This window comes from Trichechus manatus, unplaced genomic scaffold, assembly GCF_000243295.1.
Source record: "Trichechus manatus latirostris isolate Lorelei unplaced genomic scaffold, TriManLat1.0 scaffold00222, whole genome shotgun sequence".
Taxonomy (NCBI): Eukaryota; Metazoa; Chordata; class Mammalia; order Sirenia; family Trichechidae; genus Trichechus; species Trichechus manatus.
The window spans coordinates 2,755,940-2,780,547 of record NW_004444158.1 but is presented as its reverse complement, the minus strand read 5'-3'; the positions used below and the strand labels follow the sequence as shown (position 1 = coordinate 2,780,547).

The 24,608-nt window shown below is 37.7% G+C and overlaps 1 protein-coding gene across 3 annotated transcripts in view; it reads right to left on the bottom strand.

The window, feature by feature from the left end:
- LPIN2 (lipin 2) overlaps positions 1-24,608 on the bottom strand; it is an 88,151-nt gene that overhangs the window by 21,454 nt on the left and 42,089 nt on the right. For 2 of the 3 annotated variants that reach the window (XM_004388931.2, XM_023742894.1), the window contains exons 2-6: positions 18,679-18,879; positions 13,333-13,428; positions 6,912-7,213; positions 1,368-1,475; positions 575-698 (exon numbers count right to left, since the gene is read on the bottom strand). In XM_004388931.2, the coding sequence (XP_004388988.2) occupies positions 575-698; positions 1,368-1,475; positions 6,912-7,213; positions 13,333-13,428; positions 18,679-18,879 (831 nt within the window). Of the gene's footprint in view, positions 1-574; positions 699-1,367; positions 1,476-6,911; positions 7,214-13,332; positions 13,429-18,638; positions 18,880-24,608 lie in introns of those variants that run through there. The other variant, XM_023742895.1, reaches the window with a different exon arrangement.

Below are 24,608 nucleotides of genomic sequence, written 5' to 3'. Positions count from 1 at the left end.
TGAGAAAATAATGACAATTTTTAGCTACTGAGAGGTAGAGAATATTCATGTTGAGGGAGAAAACTTAAAATGCTAAACTATCAAGTTTCAAGCCCCCCCACCTCAAGGCTCTGTTAAAACAATGTAAAAGTGGGAAGTAAAGTGTAAAGTCAATTGTACGTTAAAAAAAATGTTTATTTTTATAAAAAATGAAATTAAATAGCAGGTCTAAACACTTTCTCTTTCAAGAAATTTATCCTCCTAGTTCTTTCTTCTCTCACTATGAGCTGGCAAAAAGCTTTCATCATCAACTTTCTGTTTAAAAGTTCAATGTGGAAATCTTGGCTTCCTTCAAGCATCTTTTAAAATTTCCTTATATTGCCAATCAACAGATTTTTGACAGAAACAAAATGATACTGGATACCTTCTGTGGCAAACATTATGCAATGTTAACTTTGGATTTCTTATATGACCACATGAGGGCACTACTGTCATTTATATTCATGTTTGCTCAGTCAGAAAACAGCGCCCTTTACTTATGGAGGGTGGGATTCTTTACAGATTTTTAACAATGTGGGCAAACAGGCCTGAGTACCTTGGTGGACTCTGGGAACCCGCCCCATGTCCACTCCATGTGAGACTCAGATCTGAGCAGGCTCTCGACAGGCTTCACCTCCAGCTCCGAATCACTCTTAGGACACATCGCCTGGGAATAGGTGCTGCAAACACAAGAACAGGGCAATGTGATGACTTAAAAATTTAGGACACCTTTAGCCTTGCTGATCTCAACAGATTAAAAGTAACATACAGTTTGAATAGATCAACTTTATCCTGCAGATATAAAGATGCTACTGAAGGGAACACCAATTATTTCTATTTGAGTTCTTTTAATAAAAACAACGTAGACTGGTATTTATTAAGGACTTGCCAGGTCCTCTGTAAACATTTTATTGCATTATCTCATTTGATTCTTATTAGAAATCAATGAGGAAGATAATGTTAAAGGAGACAAAATGCACATAAAGATGGGTTAAATTAATGTAACTACTATGTGAGAGCAACCAGGTGTGAACACAGAGTAAACCAAGTATCTGTACACATCTTTTCACTATATCATCCACAGTTAGAGTCAACAGTTGATACCGAAAGATTAGAATTTAGAAACTGCAGATGGGCCAAAACCTATGCTGACTATACAGATCTACACTGGCTGCCAATGTTCGAGTAAGTCAGATCAAGTTTGGGAACAAGATAATTACTGAAAGTAGAAGTAAACATTCAGTTCCTCTACGTTTAAGAGAGAAACGGGAAATACCATTACAGCTGATAACAGAAAAGCTATTTGATATATCCTTCCTTAAAAAAACAAGGAATTTAAAAAGACTTACTTGTCCAAAGGAGACCAATCTCCATCAGATAAGGGGTAGTGATCCCCAGAATGGAAGATCAAAGGCTCCTTATATTCTTCTTCCTTCAAGGAAGCATTTGAAGATCCTCTGTGAATGGAAAAAACAAAGAAAGGCAGGAACAATGACATGTCAGCTTTAAAATATCCCCCAAACCTACCGACACACCGTCTAAATGGTAAAAATGAAAAAGGCCAAATGATTACTAACTCTATTACAAGAAAAATATGATGGAGAAGGGGGGTTCACCCATGTCTTACACCACACGATACTCCAACCACGATTTAAATATGGGATAAAAAGAAGGACAGAAAGCAAGATGTGATTAAAAATGCCTTCAGGGGTAACTGATTGAAAGGCTAGGAGAAAGAACTAGGGCTTTAAGTACACTTCATTGAATCCTTACAAATCTGAGGTAGCAACAGATCATTTTAGATATGAGGAAATCCAAGATCCAGAGAAGTTTAACGATTTGCCCAAAGTCAAAAAGCTAGTCAGTAGTTGGATTCAAAACCAGTCTGCGTGGAAAGCCCTTATTCGTTCACTACACTCCCCCATATATTATAAAAAATATCAGCGGAGGACTAGAGCTATGACTCAAAAATTCCAAACTACACCAAACTCTTAAAACCGCTGGACTTATTTTTTCTTTCTTTGGCCCAGGGTTTATCTGAGAGTTTTTTTGACAAAGTATATATAATGTGGAGATGTGAGGAAGGTAATATAAAATTGTGATAAATGTTTTTAAAATTCATACACAGACCTTGGAACTGTAGGAAGCTGAACTAACGCTAACAAGGACTTAATTTACCCACTGATTTTCTTTTATCTGCAGAGCTAATATAACTAATTGCTATATATATAACATTGAAAACACCCCCCAGAAGCACTGTGGGTCCCAGTTTTTCATCTTTAGTTGAAAATTTATCACTTATCCTGCCTATTTCAATGGCTGATGGGAGATTTATGTGGTGTATGCTGTTGAAAGCTCTCAAAAATATAAAGTGTATGTTTTATATATATACATATATACACACACACACATATATAAACCTCTGCGAAGTATAAAGCACTATACTATCCAAGTTTAAGAGCTTCTTACAGAGAAGTCATTGTTCTAACAGAATAGACATTAAACCTAAAATGAGAATATCTGTATCACTTAATTTGGTGGATTAAAATAGGATAGAAACCAGATTATTATTTTCTTCCTATCTTAGTTATCTTACTTTAATAGACTCTGCTTTACCACTAACTCTGACACAATAGTTTTTCCACACAGCTGCATCCCTTAATTTAAGGTTTCCTAACTCTAATCTTCTTTCTCACTGAAAGATTATACTCTGGTATACAACCTCATTCACAGGGAGAAAAATACATACTTGAGCAAGGCAGACATCTAAATAAAAATACTCTATTTGTTAATAAAGGAAAATCAAATGGGGAAAACCAGATGCTTGTGCAAGTCCTTATTTGTCAAATATGAAAGGACTACAGCTTGACCAATTCATGTATGTGAAAGGGGTTAGAAGCCACAGATATTTTTATATTAAAACTTTTATTTTTGGAACTGATTTCACTGCAGTATAAAAAGGTAAGACAAGAAAAGTTCAGCAAAGCAAACTGGATTTGGTAAAACACTAAAAGAGAGATGAAGCACTGCTAAGAATTTCTAACCCCAGGAAGATATGGAATGGTCTCCTCTAGGCCCGTTAGAATGAGGGAGGTTTCTGATACTGAGGTTCCTTTCCTCCTGTGATTCCTTTATTAAAATAGGATTTCTAAAAACCTGTTTTGGCACTTTTTAAAAACTGGCACGTATGCCCGAGAATAGGGGACCAGCTAGGGAGACCATAACATAGTAACTTAAGTATCTGAGATGAGGATGTAAGGGTGCATACATCAGAATGTGAAGAAAATAGTACAAACACTGATTATACCTAGGTTAAAACACACGACAAATATAAACATTAAAAACACTGAGCAGAAGAAGAGCTGGAGTAGGGTGAGTAGGTCAGCGTTCAGTCGGGGCTTGGGGTGGGGGGTCACGGCTGCTGAAATTCATAATCAGGGCATATAAAGCACTTCAGCTCTCACAGACGCACCTCAACGTCAGACGTCTTCACGTTCCACACCATTCCGTAAGCCAACATTTTCCCATTCAAAAAACAACAGAGGTGACATGGATGTATACAACTGTCAAAATTCATTTTGACAACTGTGACTGTTACGTGTATACTTAAGATCTGTGACTACTATTGTATGTAAATTACAAATCAATTTTCAAAAGTGAGCAAACAAATCAATAGAAGTTAAAATATACATAACCTGAATTACTCATGTGGGATGAATTATATGAGTTTTAATGCATTTAACTGGTGTATGTAAAAGATAAATGGAGTTGTTAACTACCATGAACAAAGATGACTAATTCTGTTAATTTACTGATCTGCAACCCACAGAGGACACAGTATTAGTCAATACTTTTCAGTGTGGTTAATGATCTAAGTTTGTATTTGGATATAGGACATTTCTCATAAAAGATATTTTGCAAGAGGAGTGAAAGAAGTCCTGCAAAGTTTTTCTGTCACTATGTCAGAAACCTTGATGTTGAGTTGGGGGACTTGCAAACCATGCAGGTCCATACTCTCATTTTACAGATTAAGAAATGAAGACCATGCATGATCAAAAGGCTACCGCTCCACCATGAGAACAGAAGGGGCCCAGTATGTCTATTGTTTAGCTCAGCGCATCTTCCATTTTTCGACCTGAACTCTCATGACTGGTTTTTGTTTTTTTAAATTTCCACTGGCTGCACAGTCAAGCAGACTCTGCTTTAAGGTGGCAGCATCTATAATTCACTGGTGACCTAAAGAAAAGCAAACCACCAAGCTCCTGAAAATTATTACAAAGCCCTCACGTTCTGACATTCTCTGCTTACCAAGCAAGCAAGGTTCTGGCTCAGAGAGATAAGCTGTCAACCTTCCTAACTGTGGACCAAAAGTTTTAGACGCTGCAGCTTTTCACACAATCTGGAAAATTAATATTTCTGCAATGTATTCACTTATAATGTTCATTTACAAAATTCCTCTAGAATAACAATTCTTGTGCATTTAGTAGGTGATTTTGCTGTTTTAGAAATGTTCAAACTTCCCAAGATGAAGCTGCAGTTTGCTTAGGAATTCTAAACTTTTGTTTCATTATGTTAACAAAGGACACATGTCAACAAAAAGTGATCTGCTTTGGAGGCAAAAGTGTTACTTCAGTGTCTTTTTTGGTGGATCTTGAAAAAATTTTAGTTGGCAAAAAGATTTTCAGGAACTAAGGCACTTCGGAGAGCAGTAGCATGCTGATTCAAATAAACTTTAGATGTGTGTGTACTGCAAGGTTTTTTCTAAAAGATGACACATTTCTTGTTCAGCTACACATTTTACTGTAAATAAGACAAAACTTTTAAAGGAATTATTTACACTGTTCTTAACAGGCCTGAAATCAAGCGAAGATTCTCCCAGTTTATTCTTCTAGAGAAGGCAAGAATAAATAACCCTTAGGAGATGAAAGAAAAAAAAATGAAGAGAAGGAACCAATGATATAAAATGTGAAGTTTACAGAATTTATAATTGAGCATTTCCCAACTAGTCTCTGGATACTGACAAAAAAAAAAAAAATCTAGGTTTGTTGATTTATTCAGGATTTTTAAATTGTATAGGTATAGTTTATATTGATCTGTTGAGTCTAATGTACTTATTTCACTATCTTTTGTTAATTCCAACAGAGGAATTCTGCATTCTATCAGAACTGAAGTCTAACACATTTCTTCAATGTGGGAAGAGTAAGAATATAACAGACGTGACAGTTGATGGGTAGTAAAAGACAACGGTGGAAAAACAATTCACATATTAAAAATTACTATCAAATGTAGGATTTTGTTCCTGGATAAGATTTTAGAAAATGAGTTAACAGTTTTATCAAAAGGGATTCTTATACAACGTTATTCATGAATTTCTTTTTCCTTATTTGACCATTTAAAACAAAAGCTTGGTAAATAAAATTCATAGATCAAAGTAGAGTTAGAAGAAATTATTTCCCCCCTTCTCTATCATAAAGTTTAACAGCACTAATTTCCCAGGAAGCAGGGCATGATCTGTCTTTCGGCAGTTGGGGAGAAAACACACCATGGACCAGCATCTACCTCATAAAGCTACTCAAAGCCTCCTCCCCCGGTTCAAATAAAAGGTTTAGAAACACAGAGTGGTCATTTCTGGGCAGCAGCTTCTACTCCAATGGTGAAGAGAACCACCCACTGAAATGGGTACAGTCCCTTAGGAAAGGGCAACCACTGAAGGGAACAGGTGTAAGATAATTTTTTAAAAAATCTTAAGTAAAAAAAATGTATCTTCCATCCCCAACTGTTATCTATTAAACCCCAGGTAGTACTGACTTGAAAATGGAATACCTTTTTTTTTTTTTACTGTGTATTTCCATTTATTTGAAGATCAAGAACCAACAAAAGTAATCTAGAGTTAATCAGAGCAGTGCTGGCCTCTAGTGGGGAAGAAGACAGACTGCAAAGGGACAACTCATTCCTAGAGTGATGGAAATGCTCAGTATCGTGATCTGGCAAATGAGCACACACATATATACTTAAGATCTGCATATTATACCTCAATTAAAATGTAATATTTTACATTTCAAGTGTTATTTTAATAACAAGTCAGTTATGTGCATTTGGACACCCAGTGTGTTCCCACTGTGGACTGTTTACTCTGCGCTGCCGTCATTAATCCTCCGACTACACTCAGCAGGCACTTTATTGTTCCACTTCACAGATGGCCAAGCACACATACAAAACAGCTGAACCGTCTGCCTGTGGCCTGCCGAGCGGTCAGTTAACGAGGGCATCTGACCTCTTCAACACCCCGCTACCTGACCTAGGCCTGTGCTGGCCAACGGGAACCAGGCGAATCAGACCCAAATCTGTCCTCAGTCGGATACATTTTGAGCTCTTCTACTGATTTGGTAAGTAAGTCATGATCAAGATTTCTCAATTACAAAAAAAAAAAAAAAAAAACTCCTTCCAGTTCAACTTACTAGTATGTTTCGGTGATAAAACAAAAACTCTCAACTTCTCAGGAACAGGTGAGATACCCAGCACTGGGCAGAAAAATACCACAACCGATGTTGTGCTCACCCATGGGTAAATCACTAATTCAGATCTTCGTTGTAATTAACTATTTCTGGAAACTTACAGGATGAAAAGAGGCACATTCCAGTGTTTGCTACAAATGACATTTTAGTACAACGGCACAAGGTCTGATGGCAAATTTTTTAAAGTTGCAGAAAGGAAAAAAGAAAATGCCAGCTCCACTTGATTTCACAATAGACTGTCAAGGGGAAAAATAAGTCCAAACTTCATACTACACATCCGTACAAGGAACTTCTCACTTTACCTTAGTGCTACCCAGCAAGTGCACAGCCTAGAAACGGCACAAAATACCACCCTTCTTTCCCAGCTGCGAGCTCTACCTGGCTGACTGGGCTCCCTTCTCATCATCTGAACTTCTATCCACAGCAAATGTGTCTTCCGCAGCAGGAGAAGCAGCTTGATCTTCCTTCTTACTGTCTTGCTTGCATTTCTTTCTCCTACGTTTTTTCTTTTTCAATGAACCCGGAGTGAAAATTGTCTCTGTTTCCAAGATGTGTGAGATGTCTGAACTCTGAGGTAATCTTTCATTTCCACCTGATTTCATCAAAAGGGGGTCAGTATCTTTAAAGAATTGATCTTCAGTAGGAATTGGTGAGGTGGCAAGGTAAGCAGGAAGCTTTTCCTTAAACAGAACAAGGAAAAACAAAAGTTACCATGACAAAAGGGTACAGTGAAGTATCTACATTTCAGTGGTAGGAAAAAATACATTTTCCCTAATGGTAAGAAAGACATTTCAACTAAGCTACTGTGTGCTCTACACTGAATAAATCTTTACCCTGTTATACACAGCTCAGCGTTAGCTCATTTCGCTACATGTAATTAAATAAATTTGGAAGAACTGATATACTAAGTGAGCGTGAAACACAAAAATGCTATAATTAAAGCAGAATCTATTAAAATCGCTGTAAAGAGAAGTTCAAAGCAGCAGCAGCAGCATTCAGAGGCGGCTTTACAAAGGACTGTCAAGAACTAAGACAAGTAACGACAGGATAAAGCAGAGGGCAAAGATTAAGAATACTGCATCAGACAAAGGACAGCAGAACACGTAAGTGAAGTAAGGAGCCCCGGTAAAATTCAGAGTGGTTAATGCTTATGTTTTGTGAAATTAACTGAGGGTGGAGGAAGGTAGTTATAACAGACATTCTGTAACAAATGAAATTGGGAATTGGAAAGCAAATAAGGCCCTATATTTAGAAATTATTAAACTCTTAATTTAACATTGGTGTTCAGTAAATTAACTTCTTACTCGTGTTTCATTCCTTGTATCATAGGGGGGAAATGGAAGGTAATTAACGGAGATATACATTAACCTGAAATAATTTAGACTACAATAGTTTTTCACACAACAGTCCTGAAAACGTGTGGGTTTCCATCGTTTTTGATCAAGCTTTTGGATTGGCTTTGTGAACATGTCACCCTGAAGTTTCATTTACCCAAGCAGAATTTGTGTTCGCCAGCAACACAACAGAGAAACTGCACTGACAAAAACATTATTCTGCATGCAATAGGGCATCAACAATGCCTTTCAATTCTATGACCTTTCAATTCAATGGTCTTTGTGATAAAGTTTACTTGTATGTCTTGGAGCCATTTTGTCTCTGGTAGTGTTTCCTGTATCTATTCTGGGTTGTATACCTTATTTCTTCTGATTTAAAAGTTTAAGGCTCAGCATGGATTGTACCTAAAGTAAACGCCTAGAATATGAATTATCACACATTGTTTATCTAGAGTAATGGTGCCTGCAATTGGGATTACACTCCATTGTGTATGTATCATGCACACTTGAGAGTCAAAGTTTGACTAGACGGAACTAAGAAAATTTAATGTCTATGACAAGCAGTCTGGTTACCTACAAATTATCAAAAGCAAAGTACTTAGCAACCCCACTTAAGAATCTGTTCTATAGGGGGAAAATGCATAAGAACATAGGGAAGTATGGATAAGGATGGTTATTATAGCATTGTTTGCACCAGGGAAAACAGACATAACCCAGATGTCTAACAGTAAGAAAATGGGTAAATAGTGTTATATACGTACCACGGAATATTAAAAAGGACAGAGTTGTGTCTAGAACTACTGATCTGAAAGGGATATTGATGGTGTATAGTTAAATGAGAAATGTTCAAGAGAAACAAAAAGTAAATAAAAGAAAGCCAGATGGGTTTTTTGCTCATTTTTAATCCCTGTCTAAACTGTGAGCTCTTGAAGAGCGTGGGCTGTGTTTTATTCACAGAATGTGGCACGTTGTTGAGGTGCTGTCAAGTTGCTTCCAACTCACAGTGACCACAGAATCCTTACAATTGTTGCTATGTTTGAACTGACCATTGCAGCCACTGTGTCAATCCATCTCACTGATGATCTTCCTCTTTTTCGTTGACTCTCTACTGCACCAAGCATGATGTCCTTCTCCAAGGACTGGTCCCTCCTGATAACATGTCCAAAGTACATGAAAGGACGCCTCCCTATCTGTGCTTCTAAGGAGCATTATGGCTGTAATTCTCCCAAGACAGATTTGTTGGTTCTTCTGGCAGTCCATGGTATATTCAATATTCTTCGTCAACACCATAATTCAAAGGCATCAATTCTTCTTCGTTCTTCCTTATTCACTGTCCAGCTTTTGCATGCATATGAGGCGAATGAAAACACCATGGCTTTGGTCAGGAGCACTTCAGTCTTCAAAGTGACATTTTTGCTTTTTAACAGTGAAAGAGGCCACTTTGCAATGCGTTGTTTGATTTCTTGACTGCTGCTTCCATGGGTGTTGACTGCAGATCCAAGTAAAATGAAATCCTTGACAACTTCAATATTTTCTGTTTATCATGATGTTGCTTATTGGTTCCATTCTGACAATGTGTTTTCTTTTATGTTGGGGTATAATCCATACTGAAGGCTGTAGTCTTTGATCTTCATCAGCAAGCGCTTCAATTCCTCTTCGCTTTCAGCTAGCAAGACTGTGCCACCTGAATATTACAGGTTGCTAATGAGTCTTCCTCCAATCCTGATGCCTCTTGTTCTTCATATAGTCCAGCTTCTCGGACTATTTGCTCAGCACGCAGACTGAATACAAACGTAGAAGAATAGAGCCTTGACACACATCTTTCTGATTTTAAACCACGCAGTACCCCCTTGTTCTGTTCAAACAACTGCTTCTTGGTCTACGTACAGGTTCCTCATGAGCACAATTAAGTGTTCTGGAATTCCCATCCTTTGCAACGTTATCCATAATTTATTATGATCCACACAGTCAAATGCCTTTGCATTAGTCAATAAAACACAGGTAAACATCTTTCTGGTATTTTCTACTTTCAGCCAAGATCCATCTGACATCAGCGATGAAATCTCTCATTCCATGTCCTCTTCTGAATAAGGCTTGAATTTCTGGCAGGTTCCTGTCGATGTACTGCTACAACCACTTTTGAATTATCTTCAGCAAAGTTTTACTTGTATGTGATATTAACCATATTGTTCAATAATTTCCACATTCTGTTGGATCAGCTTTCTTTGGAATGGGTACAAATATGGGTCTCTTCTAGTTAGTTGGCCAGGTAGCTGTCTTCCAAATTTCTTGGCATACAGTGAGCACTTCCAGCATTGCATCTGTTTTTTGAAACATCTCAGTTGGTATTCTGTCCATTCCTGGAGCTTTCTTTTTTGCCAATGCCCTCAGTGCAGCTTGGACTTTTTCCTTCGGTACCATTGGTTCTTGATCATACGCTACCTCCTGAAATGGTCTGATGTCAACCAATTCTTTTTGATACAGTGATTCTGTGTATTCCTTCCATCTTCTTTTGATGTTTCCTGCGTCATCCAATATTTTGTCCATTGTATCCTTCAATATTGCAACTCCAGGCTTGAACTTTTTCTTCAGTTCTCTCAGCTTAAAGAATGCTGAGTGTGTTATCCCTTTTGGTTTTCTATCTCCAAGTCTGTGCACATTTCATTATAATACTTTACTGGCTTCTCAAGCCACCCTTTGAAATCTTCTGGTCAGCTCTTTTCAAGAGCAAGTTTCAGAGTCTCTTCTGACATCCATTGCGGTTTTTTTCTTTCTTTCCTGTCTTTTTAACGACATTTTGCTTTCTTCATGTATGATGCCCTTGATGTCATCCCACAACTCTTTGTGGTCTTCAGTCATTAGTGTTCAATGCATCAAATCTGTTCTTGAGACAGTCTCTAAATATAGGTGGGATATACTCAAAGTTGTACTTTGGCTCTCATGGACTTGTTTAATTTTCTTCAGCTTCAACTTGAACTTGCATATGAGCAATTGATTGTTCCACAGTCGGTCTCCGGCCTTGTTCTGACTGATGACACTGAGCTTCTCCATTGTTTCTTTCCACAGATGTAGCTGATTTGATTCCTGTGTATTCCATCTGGCAAGATCCACATTTATAGTCCCAGTTTATAAGTTGTCAAAAAAAGGTATTTCGAATGAAGAAGTCATTGGTCTTGCAAATTTCTATCATGCAATCCCCAGCATTGTTACTATCACCAGGGCCGCATTTTCAAACTATTGATTCTTCTTGTTTCCAACTTTCCCATTTCAATCACCAGTAATTATCAATGTATCTTGATTGCATGTTTGATGAATTTCAGACTGCAGAAGTTGGTAAAAATCTTCAATTTCTTCATCTTTGGCATTAGTGGCTGGTACATAAATTTGAATAATAATCGTATTAACTGGTCTTCCTTGTAGCCATATGCATACCGGCAGCATTGTACTTCAAGATATATCCTGAAATGTTCTTTTTGACAATGAATGTGACGCCATTCTCCTCTTGAATTTGTCATTCTTCGCATAGTAGACCATATAATTGTCTGATTCAAAATAGCCAATACTGGTCCATTTCAGCTCACTAATGCCTAGGACATCAATCTTTATGAGTTTCATTTCATTTTTGACGATTTCCAATTTCACCAGATTCATAGTTTGTACATTGCACGTTCCAATTATTAATGGATGTTTGCGGCTGTTTCTTCTCATTTTGAGTTGTGCCACATTAGTAAATGAAAGTTTTGAAAGCTTTACTCAATCCACATCATTAACGTCGACTCTACTTTGAGGAAGCAGCTCTTCCCAGTCATATTCTGAGTGCCTTCCAATCTGAGGGGGTCCTCTCCCGGCACTGTATCAGACAATGTTCCGCTGCCATTCATAAGGTTTCACTGACTAATATTTTTAGAAGTAAACCACGAGGTCCTTCTTTCTAGTCTGTCTTAGTCTGGAAGCTCCTCTGAAACCTGTTTGCCATGTATGACCCTGCTGGTATTTGAAATACCAGTGGCATACCTTTGAGCATCACACGCAAGCCACCACAGTACGACAAACAGACAAGTGGTGGAAAATGTGGCACGGTGTAGTAAAATTCAAAGGTATATTGAATGAATTAACACATTTTTTATTTTTAAAGAGAAGTATAATATATTAGAGAAAAACTGGTCAATTTGGTTATAACTGGTAGGGAAAAAAGGCTGGGGAGTTGAGTCTCCAAGCTGATCCTGCTAAATAATAGTTCTTAATGGAATCAGAATAGGCCACTAAAAACTAGATAGGTAATAAACCGTCAATAACCCAGTCCTCTCAATGTATTTGTTGATGTATACAAAGCCCAACCAGTGTTATGGATTATATGTGATTTTAAGAAACACATCAAGAACGTTTTATCCTGTGACAACTGTCATTTATTATGTTTCCTTTTGCCCTCTGCCTCTGATGAGCGAAACTTTTGTTTAGGCCAAGTAAATGTAAATAAGGTAATATAATAAAAACAAGTAGGTAAGATACTATGAAAATCACTTGTTTAGTAAGGTGCCCCTTCATAAATTATACTGTTTTAATGCTGCTTTATATACTGGTACCTATGTTGATGGCTCCTCTCTTAACTTAAAAACGATAAACATAATCTCATTCTACTATTTTTTATTTTTGGTGATTTTTTTCTTTGTGAATTTATAACACCAAACTGGCAGTTCATCTTCAAAACCAAAAAAAGTATTCCTCTGCCCTTAATAAGTTGAAGCTTTTCATTTTTGCCATCTGAGATTTTATTATTTATAGAGAAAGATCCATAATACCATCTGTGAATTTAAAAAAAAAAAAAAAAAAAGGTTCACACTAGATTCAACAGGAACTGTTTATTACCATTCAAATCAGCAGATAAATAGGATTGGGGGGCAGGGGGCTGGAAGGTGGGGACAAATCGTGCTTTCTTGATGAAAGAAGCTGAATATTAGTAATAATTTGTGAGTATAGGCCAATTAATTTAATTCATTTGGAGACCGTAATAAATTAATTCAGGGGACTATTCCAGGTTTATCCCTAACCATAACAGTAAACATGTTTTCCAAGTTTAAAGACCATATGCATAAAACACACACTCTGAAGAGATATGCTTTGATCAGTCAGGTGGAACTGAACATATTCAGCCGAAGTATAAGTTGTGATAGACAGTAAATAGGAAAGCACATTAAAGTCAGAGAAAAGATGTGCTTTCCCTTGTAAAAAGGGCCAGCACAAAGGCCTTCTGCTGGCTACCTGTAACCTGCAGCTTAGTGTCGAGAAAAGTTCCCCATTCTTCCAACTCCTTTCTGACAGTTTAATATTTTAACCTAAAACTAAAGTCTTTCTAACCAGCAACAACCCTTTATACAACCAAACATTTAAACTGCTGAACATCTCTGTTTTGGGAGATGTACCGCAGGCCTGAGTACAATGTGTTAAGTGGACCCACTAGAACTTACATATTCTTCTTCAGTCTCCTCCACAAAGAAAGCTTCTCCATTGTCACCTAATTTCATGTGAAGATCCACTGCATCGCCATTGATTTCTATATCAATCTAAGGAGAGAAACAAAGTGTGATTTAGCACGAAAAATCTTTCATTCAAGCTAAACTAAGTCTGAATTTTGGGCTCTTAAGCCAAGTGAAGTATTCAGGTTCCCTAGAGCTACAGCCCTAGAGACATTGCTACTTGCCCCACTAATAAAATACCCCTACTTAGACAAATGGACCTTGGGGGATAATAAGCAGGGACTGAAAGAAAATGTTTTACCATCTATTTTTATAACACATAAAAATTTTGTATTTAATTTCCCAATTCTAGTAAAATATGGGAAATGTCACTGTCAACAAACATTGAGCATTTTCAGAGTTATAATACAAGCAGGGCTTGCCTTGCACAGCTCAGACATGCACAAATTTCAGTTACCACCATGTATTAACTGTGAGTAGCTGCACAAAGTACAAACTTCACTGCTAGCTCTTCTATCCACAAATCAGTATGTATATAACAGATGACCAGCATGCCCATTGACCAGTCTTGCTACTCCTTTCAAAGCTGTCTGTGATCGGTCACTGTGCAGCTGTTACTCAGTTCATACACAGGCAGCAGAGTGTGTAGCTGTGTTGCTTCCCTGTCTCCAAGTGATAAACCCATGTGTCATTTTATAAACATGGATAATAGAAAATGGACCCAGAAAGATGACTACTCCTGTTTCTTGCAGAGAAGTAAGATGCTTAATTGTCACTGTTTCTAATATTTTAAATTGCAGTGCACTAAGTTTTACAATTTTTTTCATCCCCCTATAAATAAGGAAGGTGTCCTGGTGATGCAGCTGCTAACCAAAAAAGCTGGCAGTCTGAACCCACCAGCCAATCCACGGGAGAAAGAAGTGGCTTTCATGAAGAAAACCCTACGCAGTTCTACTCTGTCCTATAGGGTCGCTGTGAGTTGGAACTGACTTGACAGCAATAGGTTTTTTTTTTGGTTTATCACTTACAAAATAATGCAGCTGTCTATCTATAAGCTGTAAAAAAATACTTAAAAGGTTATAATAATAAACAAACATTAATTTTCAAAACTCTTATGGATAAATTTTAAACTCCAGTTTTAAACTGTTCAGGGGCTATAGAGATGGAAAACAGAAGTCTGGAATCTAAACGTGCTTAGCTCTGCAGGGCCTCTATGGTGGAAACAAACTGCACGGTCAGCTGGGCTTTTCCCCGTGATGACCACTTATCCCTCCTGACTAGACACTGAGTGCTGGCTCAGGTCTGGTCACTAAAGGCAGCTCTATCTTCCCAGCAGCCAAGTAACAACGGAATAAGTAACACCACATTTAAAAAAAATTTTTAAATTGGCATATTTTGTCAAAATGCTTGTTATAAAAATCCTTTGTATAAAAAATTCCTATATAATTTAACAAATGTTAACAAAATGATTTCTATTTTGTACTTTTTTTTATTGTAAAAGAAAAAGCTGCATAAATCAGTTTCCATAGGAGAAACATTAACTCTAATTCATTTTCCAGTCAGCCTTCATAATGCTTGACATTACTGTGAATACTTACTGCTAAGAAAAGCTGAGTAAGACATGAAACCTCCAACTCTTCTAAAACCAAGTACTGCAATAAATTCCTAGGCTAAGGAAAAATATACTTTCAGATAAGTTTTTAATATCTTTTTCACAATAAACTGGCAGAAGTCAGTTAAGTATCTACAGTCATCTACGATTTCTGAAGCAGCTGCAATAAGAGTAGCTTCTTCTACAATCAAAGGAAGAATGTTTTCTAACTTAAAGTTATATGAGAACTAAAAAAAAAAGAAAGTTTATAAGTAGGGAAAAACTAAATTAGACCCATAATCCCATATTTTAAGTTTCTTAGGGTGACTTAAATAAAGTATTCGATTAAGTTTATTCAACTAAGTTGAGTGTATAAAATAATTAAAACAATTTTTGTTTATTGATTTGGTGTATAAACTTTGCTTAGGTTAAATTAAACAACATAAATGAAATATTTAACGTTATTTTATTTTTAATAAAAAGTATAACCAATTAGTATCATCCTACAAAATGTCTATCTTCAGGAACTACATTTATCCAAAGAAGCTGGAAAAATGGAATAATGTTGCTTCAGGATGTAAATTCAGAGTCTCTCTAAAAATCATCTTAGAAAATTAGCCCTTTATAATCACTCCTTTTAGGTACAATATATAACATTTCTCAATATGACTACTTATTTCATTCTATTGACTTGACTTAGAATGGATTTTGGTTCTTGTGACAAATTAAGCCTGACATCAAATTGTACCAATATTGAGGAGACTTAAAAGAACATGCAATGAGCTCTTAGGCAACAAAGAAAAAATATTCCAAAAATATTTCAAAAAACAGCATCAAGCTGAAGTAGTGCTTCCCAAGGTGATTACTTTAAGGAGGCTATCCATTTTCATGTATTAAATTCTAGTAAAATGGTTTCTAAAATAACCACTTATTTCCAGTCATACTTGCCACATAGTGGCTTAATCTTGCTCAATATACATGACTGACATGTTGAAATGCAAGTTTGATTCTGAGAAATACTAGATACAGCAGACACTTGCTCTGGCCTGCCACTCTTTGGGTAAGGACATCTCCAGTGTCCTTTAGGGGATCTAATCCTCCTCCATTTCAGACTATATATTTCGGCTGTGGCTTCAGTGAGTAGGAGAGGGGGCTACTGTCCGAGCCAGGCCAATCAATATAGTCATTCCACCTCCAGCTACAGTGACTGGTCTTTGAGATGGTTATGTGAGCCAAGTCTGACAGGGAGACCAAATGCTGGTACTTCTGTAGGAAGAAGCTCTCTTCATAATGGGATTATTGAGTAAATGGTGGCCATCGTGCAGAACTAACACAAAGGGAGGCAGAGCTGAGAGATGGGGAAGAGATAGTTCCGGTAACACCTTCAGAGCTTTGATATAGCTCTGACTAAATAAATTCCTTTTTGCTTAAACTAGTGTGGAATGGGTTTTTGTCATCTGCAATAAAACTAGTCCTAATACATTGGTTTATTTAACTTTGATAAATAATCAAACCATTGCTTTTGTGTTAAATAAGCAAAATTAATACTGAAATCAAGTGCAGGCTGTTAAGAAATATTCTACAAGTATTAGTGTTCCATCAAACAAGAGCACACTAATGGCAGTGGGAAAATCATCTATAACCAGCAATTTTAAGGTGGCTATGATTTCAAGTCCACGTCCTAGGTGTTACCATATTTGAAAATCTGGAGCCCTGGTGGCATAGTGGTTAAGAACTATGGCTGCTAACCAAAAGGTTGGCAGTTTGAATCTACCAGCTGCTCCCTGGAAACCCTATGGGGCAGTTCTATTCTGTCCTATAGGGTCACTATGAGTCGAAACTGACTCGATGGCAACAGGTGTGGTTGTTTTTGGTTTTAGTTTAAAACTAAAGAATAGCTTTCTCTAACCCAAACCAACCTGAAATAAGACAAACAGCTGACTGCAAATCACCAGAATATCTCAAGGCAGACGTGGTTTCAGTTTTACCCTGACACCAAAGTTGTGTTTTGGTGAATTAAACAGTCCAATTTCCTTCCAAACATGTTTTTTGGGTTTTTGGGATACCAAGGGAAGGAGTAGAAAGAAGAAGAAATTCTCCCTTTTCTTGTGTCTCATGGATGGAATCTGATTAAAAATCCAAGGGTTTTACAAGGTATTTAACACACCATTTGTGTAGCCTTGTACAGAAATTAGTTTCTAAATTAGAGGCAGACGGCACGTAGAAAGGCATGTTATCCACTCAGGCACTAGCTTGCAGTTTCCATTCTGAAGGGTCAGAAGACTTAGCCAATCCAATCAAAAACCCAGATCACAGCAAAGAAATAACGCCTTCGAAGCGGTTTTACAAAAAGATTCCTGTAGTACAACTAACGGAAAAATTCAGTGAAAAAGTTTACTGATCCCCCCAAACAGATCTAGTCTAAAAGCACTATAGGTTAGTATTACCAGAAAGAAAGAAAAAAAAAAAAAGATCCCAAAGAAGTGAAACTGCGGCTAGACAACACCGCTTTGCGATGGAAGTTCCCAAGTCAATAAAATTACAACTGCTTTTGGTTTTGTAAGGGTTAACGCTGTGGTTCAGCACAGCTCTGAAGAGAGGCCAGACCACGCGAAGCCTGCCATCCCTTAGATGGGGCTCTCCAGTTGAAAACAGATTTTGTAACAACTCCTAGAAATAAGATCATGTTTTATCTGGGGGAAAAAAAACAAGTCCATACCTAGTTTTGTAAAACCCATACAGCTTTCCTTTCACTTCTAAACTAAGTTTAAATTAAAGTAGAGGGAAATTTCTATTTAAACAACAAGACCAGCTATATATATATGAAAGAGCAAAAAGCCGAAAACAGGTGTTTTCAACTCATTCCAGTGGTCCTCTAACACATAATAACTGACATCTGTGCTGGAAGATTTTTGTGGCTCTCTCAATGTGCTTTAAAATCTTGACAAAACTTCCCTACATTACTTAAAAAGATATTGTGAAGTGAGAGTATTAAGGAGAATACTACTATATACCTTCTAAGTTTTATTACTAGCTCAGTTTTCTAACTTAATTGACATTGGATGTGCTAACAGACCTTCCATTTACTCCATAACCTAAAAGAAAGAGAATGCAAGATACAGAAAAATGAACAAGAGTATCTTCTTTCTGAATTAATCTTCCCCAAAATAAATTAAAGTCAAGCAGCCTATGGCCTATGGGTTAGCATGTCAGAGTCAGAAGTGGGGACAAGCCCTGGTATCAGGAACAACATTCAGACTACAGATTAAGATTTTACAGCTTTGTCAAAACAAGCAAATAAGTAAATGTGGCATTAATTAAATTAGTTCAAACAAATCTAATGTATTCTTGATTATGTCAGCCTATTCTATTCACAATCAGTATGAAGGGGTTATCCTAAACATTTTAAGGTACCATATAAGGCAAAGGCACCTTCTATACACCTGACTTCCCCATTTATAATTCTGGCCTCTCTGTTTTGCTCTTCTGAGTTGCAGTGTATAGAATTATCAAAATTATTTTCAGTCTCTTTTTCCCTGGAGAGACTTCCTGCAGTAGGGCTTTTTGAATTTAGAAGCAACTTTGAAACCAATACATAAAGGCTGACTTCTCATACCACCGTCTTCAACATCATACAGGTTTTCCAAAAAACAGAAAACAAAAGGAAAAGCCCACGGAGACGATTTCCTCACTGAGGCTGCCTAACCTTTCACCACCCTTGACACGAGGCTGTACACTCCGCTCACCACTTTCTCTTTGGATCGCAGGACTCCCAGCTTCCCAAACCGGACATGGAAAGGTGAGCACTGATAGGTGCCGTCCTGCTGCCGGACCACGATAACATCGATGCAGCCGGACAGGGTGGCCTGGTTGATGCCCTTGTAGAGTTCCTTCACAGTGACAATCACCTGCCCAGCCAGCTGTCCCACATAATTCATGGTTTGAGACTACAGAAGACAAGGAAAAAAAGATGAGGCATTAATACTGAATTTGCGGATCTAATGACAATGACAAGAAATAACAGCAGTGACTGAAAATACAGCACTCATTTGTACACCCGATTTCATATTATTATTAACCTTGCTCATTTTAAACCCACCAGTCTCACAATACCACTAGTTTTACACATTTTCACGCATGGACAATCCCAGATTGCCCTTCTTTGTATGTTGAGAGGCTGTCCCACCAGGGCTTGAGGGATACAGAAGTTCCCTTTCCTTTTCCATCATCATGGTGATGCTACCATTAGGAAATTCCCTACAAACTTCAGAGCCTGCACATAACCATAAAAGAACTCAGATCACCACACCCAGCCTCCTGCCAAAGACCTGAACCTGGGCTATTTCATCCACTCTGGCCACAGCAGCCAAAGCAGGAAAAATGAAGGAAGACCACTCCCAGTAGAAACTTGAAATTCATCTTTCAAAAGAAACAATGTAATAAATGAGAGCTGGGTTCTCTACAGAACTATCAATAGGATATTATGGTTCAGATACATATGAACTAGCCTGGGTCTAATAAATTTACAACATTATTTCTATGGAAAATGCCTCAAAGCTTCAACACAACTCACTGGAACATGCATTCATGTTCCACAAAGTTGAAAGCCCAGGAAAGGGTTTAAATTTGTTACTCAACCTCAATTCACTAATCAAATCAGCATCACAGGATCAGAAAAGGATCCTCCAGAAAGGGTCAAAGAAGGAGGGGAGCACATCCGACCAGGGCTGCAGGGACAACAGCTTCTCTGAGGAAATGCTTCCCGCTCTCTGCAACCCCTAACCCAAAGTGGCTGCAGCTAGTGCTGGCTTTATCTGCCGACGCAGCACGCTCTGAGAGCCAGTGGGGAAGTCTCCTTGCCCCTCTCCCCGTAATTTTTCCACTAATCAAAGCTTTGGTCCCACTGGGTGTTTGACGTCCCATCAGATGGTTGACTGTGTACTCATTTGTGAAGGGAAAAAACTAAGAACAGTTAGAAATACACTATCAAACATGTGGCTAAAGCCATGTATACTTTCCTCCTGCCTTCACCTCATCCTAAACCCCTGGCAACTACTCATCTGTTCTCTATTTCTGTAATTTCGTCATTTCAAGGAAATGATATAAATGAAATAATACAGTATGTAACCTTTTGGGATTGCCTTTTTTTACTCAGCATAATTCTCTCGAGATTCACCCAGACTGTTGCATGTATCAACAGTTCATTCTTGTGCCATTTTGTCAACTCCAACTCATAGCAGCTCTACAGAACACAACAGGGTTTCCTAGCCTGAAATCTTTACGGGAGCAGATTGCCAGGTCTTTTCTCCCGCGGAGCAACTGGTGGGTTCGAATCACCAACCTTTCGGTCAGCAGCCGAGCGCTCCAAGAAAACCCTATAGAGTAGTACTACTACTCTCTAACACATGGGGTCTCCATGAGTTGGAATCAACTCGACTGCAATGGGTTTGGTTTTTCTGGAGTGTGCCAAGGCATGGATGTACCACAGTTTAACCATTCACCCACTGGACAGCTGGGCTGTTTCCAGTTTTTGGCTGTCACAAATAAAGCTGCTATCTAAACATTCAAGTATTTAGGTTTTTGGGGGAAAATAATTTTTCACTAGACTGGGATAAATGTCCAGGAGTGAGACTGGTGGGTTGCATGAGTCGCAGGTTCAGCTTTTCACAACACTGCCAAACTGTTTTCCAGCGGGCTGTGCCATTTTACATTCCCACCACAATGTACAAGGGCTCTAGTTCCTCTGTATCCTCCCCAGATTTTTGTGTTGTCACTATTTATCTTACTTATTCTAACAGGTGTGTTTGTGTTTTAATTTGCATTTCTCTAATAGCCAATGATGCTGAACATCTTTTCATGTGCTGATCTGACATCTGAATAACTCATTAAACTTTATTTAATAAAAAAGCACTGCAACTAATTTAGAGGAAAAGGGAATAAACATCTTTTTTTTTTGTTTCTGATTTCTGGGGTCAGTGTGTATAATTTTTGTATCTTAAGAATGTCTCCAAAAACAGAAGTGAAATAAAATTCTTTCTTGTGTAGTTTATTGTTTCACGCTCTTTTACCAGGTAGTATTTTTTGGCAACCTAGAACAGTCCATCAAAATTTTCATATTCTGTAAGCATTACATGTTCACGACATACTTCTTGCCTGTCACTCTACATACATTAAACAGCACCCAAGCGGTCGATCTTTGTATTATTGCTTGATTGACAGTGGCAATTTCAAAATGTATTTTGATACAAGAAATAAACAATTTGTAACAGATTAGAGAATTTTTCTTAAAGGAAACTGAACAAAAACTTTTAATTATCTATGTTCAGCCATAAACAAGTCTTATGAACATAAACGTGATGAGCTTACATCAACTAGAGCATAAAATCCATAATTATGTATAAGCATAAAATCCATAGTTAAGTATAACTGTATCTATTCAAGGAGCTCTGGTGGCACAGCAGTTAAAGTGCTCAGCTGCTAACTGAAAGGTCGGCAGTTTGAACCCACCAGCCGTACTGCAGGAGAAAGATGTAGCAGTCTGTTTCTGTTAGGATTTACAGCTTTGGAAATCCTATGCGGCACTTCTACTCTGTCTCATAGGGTTGCTGTGAGTCGAAATTGACTTGACAGCACTGAGTTCAGTTTTTGATATATCCATCCAAGTTGATTTTAATTACCATGGATAAGATGTGCTATTATACATGAAAAACTATTATGTAAATGTCACAATAGTGACTGGTTTCTTTCAGGAGATATAAAACAATCCTATTTATATTATGAAGTCTGGGAAAACAAAACTAAAAGGGTTGCCTGGCACTTTAAATTTGTACTGTTGCTGTGTGCTGTCGAATTGATCCTGACACACGGCAAGTAGAACTGCCCATAGGGTTTCCTAGGCTGTAATCTTCACGGGGGCAGATCACCAGGACTCTTCTCCTGTGGAGCAGCTGGCGGGTTCAAACTGCCGACCTTTCGAGAGCTTAACCATTGCACCCACCAACCTGTTGCTATCAAGCCGATTCCGACTCACAGCGACCCTATAAGGAGAGAGCAGAACTGCCCCATAGGGTTTCCAAGGAGTGGCTGGTGGATTCCAACTGCCAACTTTTCGGTTAGCAGTCATAGCTCTAAACAACCGTGCCACCAGAGCTACTTAAATTTGTACTACACCCTGGTAATAAGGAGCAGCAGCTCTGCTAGAAGGGTAATCCCAACAAGGCTGGAAGAAGAGGTGTCTTCATAGCTATGCCTAGGGGGACAGCAGTTGATCATCTTTACTTTAAAACAAGATACTTTAAAACAGCCTCCTCTTTAAGTAGAATCTAACACCATAAAACTACTCCTACATGTCCAGCCCAGTCAAAATAAGGTCAGACTGACGCCAGCCTGAGCTGGGTCAATACCTGATAGTACACACCTGCAGACTAGGAGCAGAAAATATACATAATTATATAACCCCCAAAGGCATGTATCAGGGAGTCCACTCCCATTGAAGACACTAGCTTTTAAAATAAAACAAACATTGAAAAATGTAGTGATAATATACATTGCAAACTATTCATATTTTATAGTTAATGATGAAAAAACAAAAATAGAAGAGAAGGGAAAATGAAACCAAGAGAGGAGAATGACAGAGAAATGCAGAAGGAATAGATGAAAATTCACAGAAAAAGGCTGAGAGACAAAACAAAGACAGAATACATAATCAGGAAGGTAGACTGACATAAAATGCCCACAAAGAAAGAGAAACATGAAACTGAAGGATTTTCATAGAGCAGCATCCGTATCTTGAGGTCCACAAGCATAAATGAAAATATAAAAATGCATTTATTGATTCTTGGAACCAGAAGAGTTTATCCAGCCCAATCTTCCAACAGATACCAAACGTGCTTCTAGGACATCTCTGAAATACGGTACTATTAACAATAATCACAGCAGCAGCAAGTATTTTTTTAAGAGCTTATTATGTACCAATTTTTAAGCTTATATACAATACTGCCTTATAGATAAGCATTACTATTTCTATATTAAAGATGTAACTGAGGTTTAGAAAGGTTAAATACTTTCTTAACCACTACATGCTATACTTCTTTTCAGTTCTGGGATACTTCCAGTTGACAGAGACTCACTATTTCACCAAGAAGGTGATAACAATATCAGCTATTATGTCCACCAGACGTCACAGTGAAAATGTACCACCCTCCTCCAAATAACACTACTATATGCCAAAGAGTTTATTGTTCATCCACAACTACGTCTCATCTATTCTGAGCTAAACGTTCTTCTTTAAAATACCTGAAATGACTGCGGTTACTTTTACTTCTGTGACAAACTAGGGAATTTTCTACGTCCTTCTTTAAATGGGATACTCAATCCCAAAACCAGACACAATGGACCAGATGCAGCCTGACTGATAAACCTACACAGTGTGATACTTAGATCTAGGTACCTGCCTCATGGGCTGGATTAAATGCTGGGAGTTGCCAAATTCTGTAGAAAGAAGTGGCGGGGTGGGGAAGGGCAGGTACTGATTACTAAACTAAAAATTGAAGATCAGTGGACAAAGCCAACTATGTAAATCACTTCTGAGAGGCCAAATTGTCCTTCATACACAAAATTCAATAGGCCAAATAGCTGTTCACACATGATATTCAATAGTGTCCACTTTCAGGGTTTTCCTATCAAATATTTTAAAGTAGAAAAGGATATACACTGGTGCCTGGAACAAATGGGCAGCTTTCAAGATTCAATTATCCACCAAAAGTTTAAAGAAATGCTTAGTATCCTTCCCTGACCACCGAAGAAACTAAACAAAATCATCATTATACATGGTAGGGATTTATAAACGGAATGCATTAGTAAATAGATCCAAATACAGACCCTACAAAAACTACCCAAAACTATTTTAAAATGATGTGTCAATAAATCAATAAAAAATAACTTCTGAAAAGGCAAAGAGTAACCACAGACATATAAGGTATTATAATATTAATATTACTATTAAATTACAATAGTAATTTATAAATTGTTAGCAATACAAAAATGGATACATTCTAAACCACTCATATGTATCACCAAATCTGTTTCCTAAGTTTTTTAAAGTTTTCCTTCAAATATCTATTCAATACTAGTACAGTGAAACCTGTGAGGGCCGGAACTCGATGGGACTGCCTTGTTTTTCCGGGTCTCACAAGTTTTCTTTGACAGGGTGCCGTCTTACCACTTTTCTAATGCTCGTTTTAGTGGAAAATCTTTGAGTTTTACTCTGACAGGTTTCTGCCTTACACAAGTTCCAGCTCTCGCAGGTTTTACGGCACTAGTTATTAGTACTTGCCAACAAACACAACATCTACACTTGTTACATGTCCTCGTGTGTCAACTGCTTTCTTGGCCTACTGTATGTAAGTTTGATATTAATATTATTCCAATTCACATAAGGAAACAGGTTCAGAAGTGTCCAAGGTCACCCCACTAGTAATGGTAAAGCCAGTACTTAAACTCAAATCTGATTCTAGAGCTTATGCCCTTAACGGCAACTCTGAGTGACAGATGTCTAAGCAACGACAGTAAGAAGCCTTGCTGAAAACCCCAGCTTTCTTGCTGCAAGTGGACTGCTTTTAGCAACTTAAAACATTTTTACTTCATGCCACTTGGCCAAGGAGACATGAAATTATTA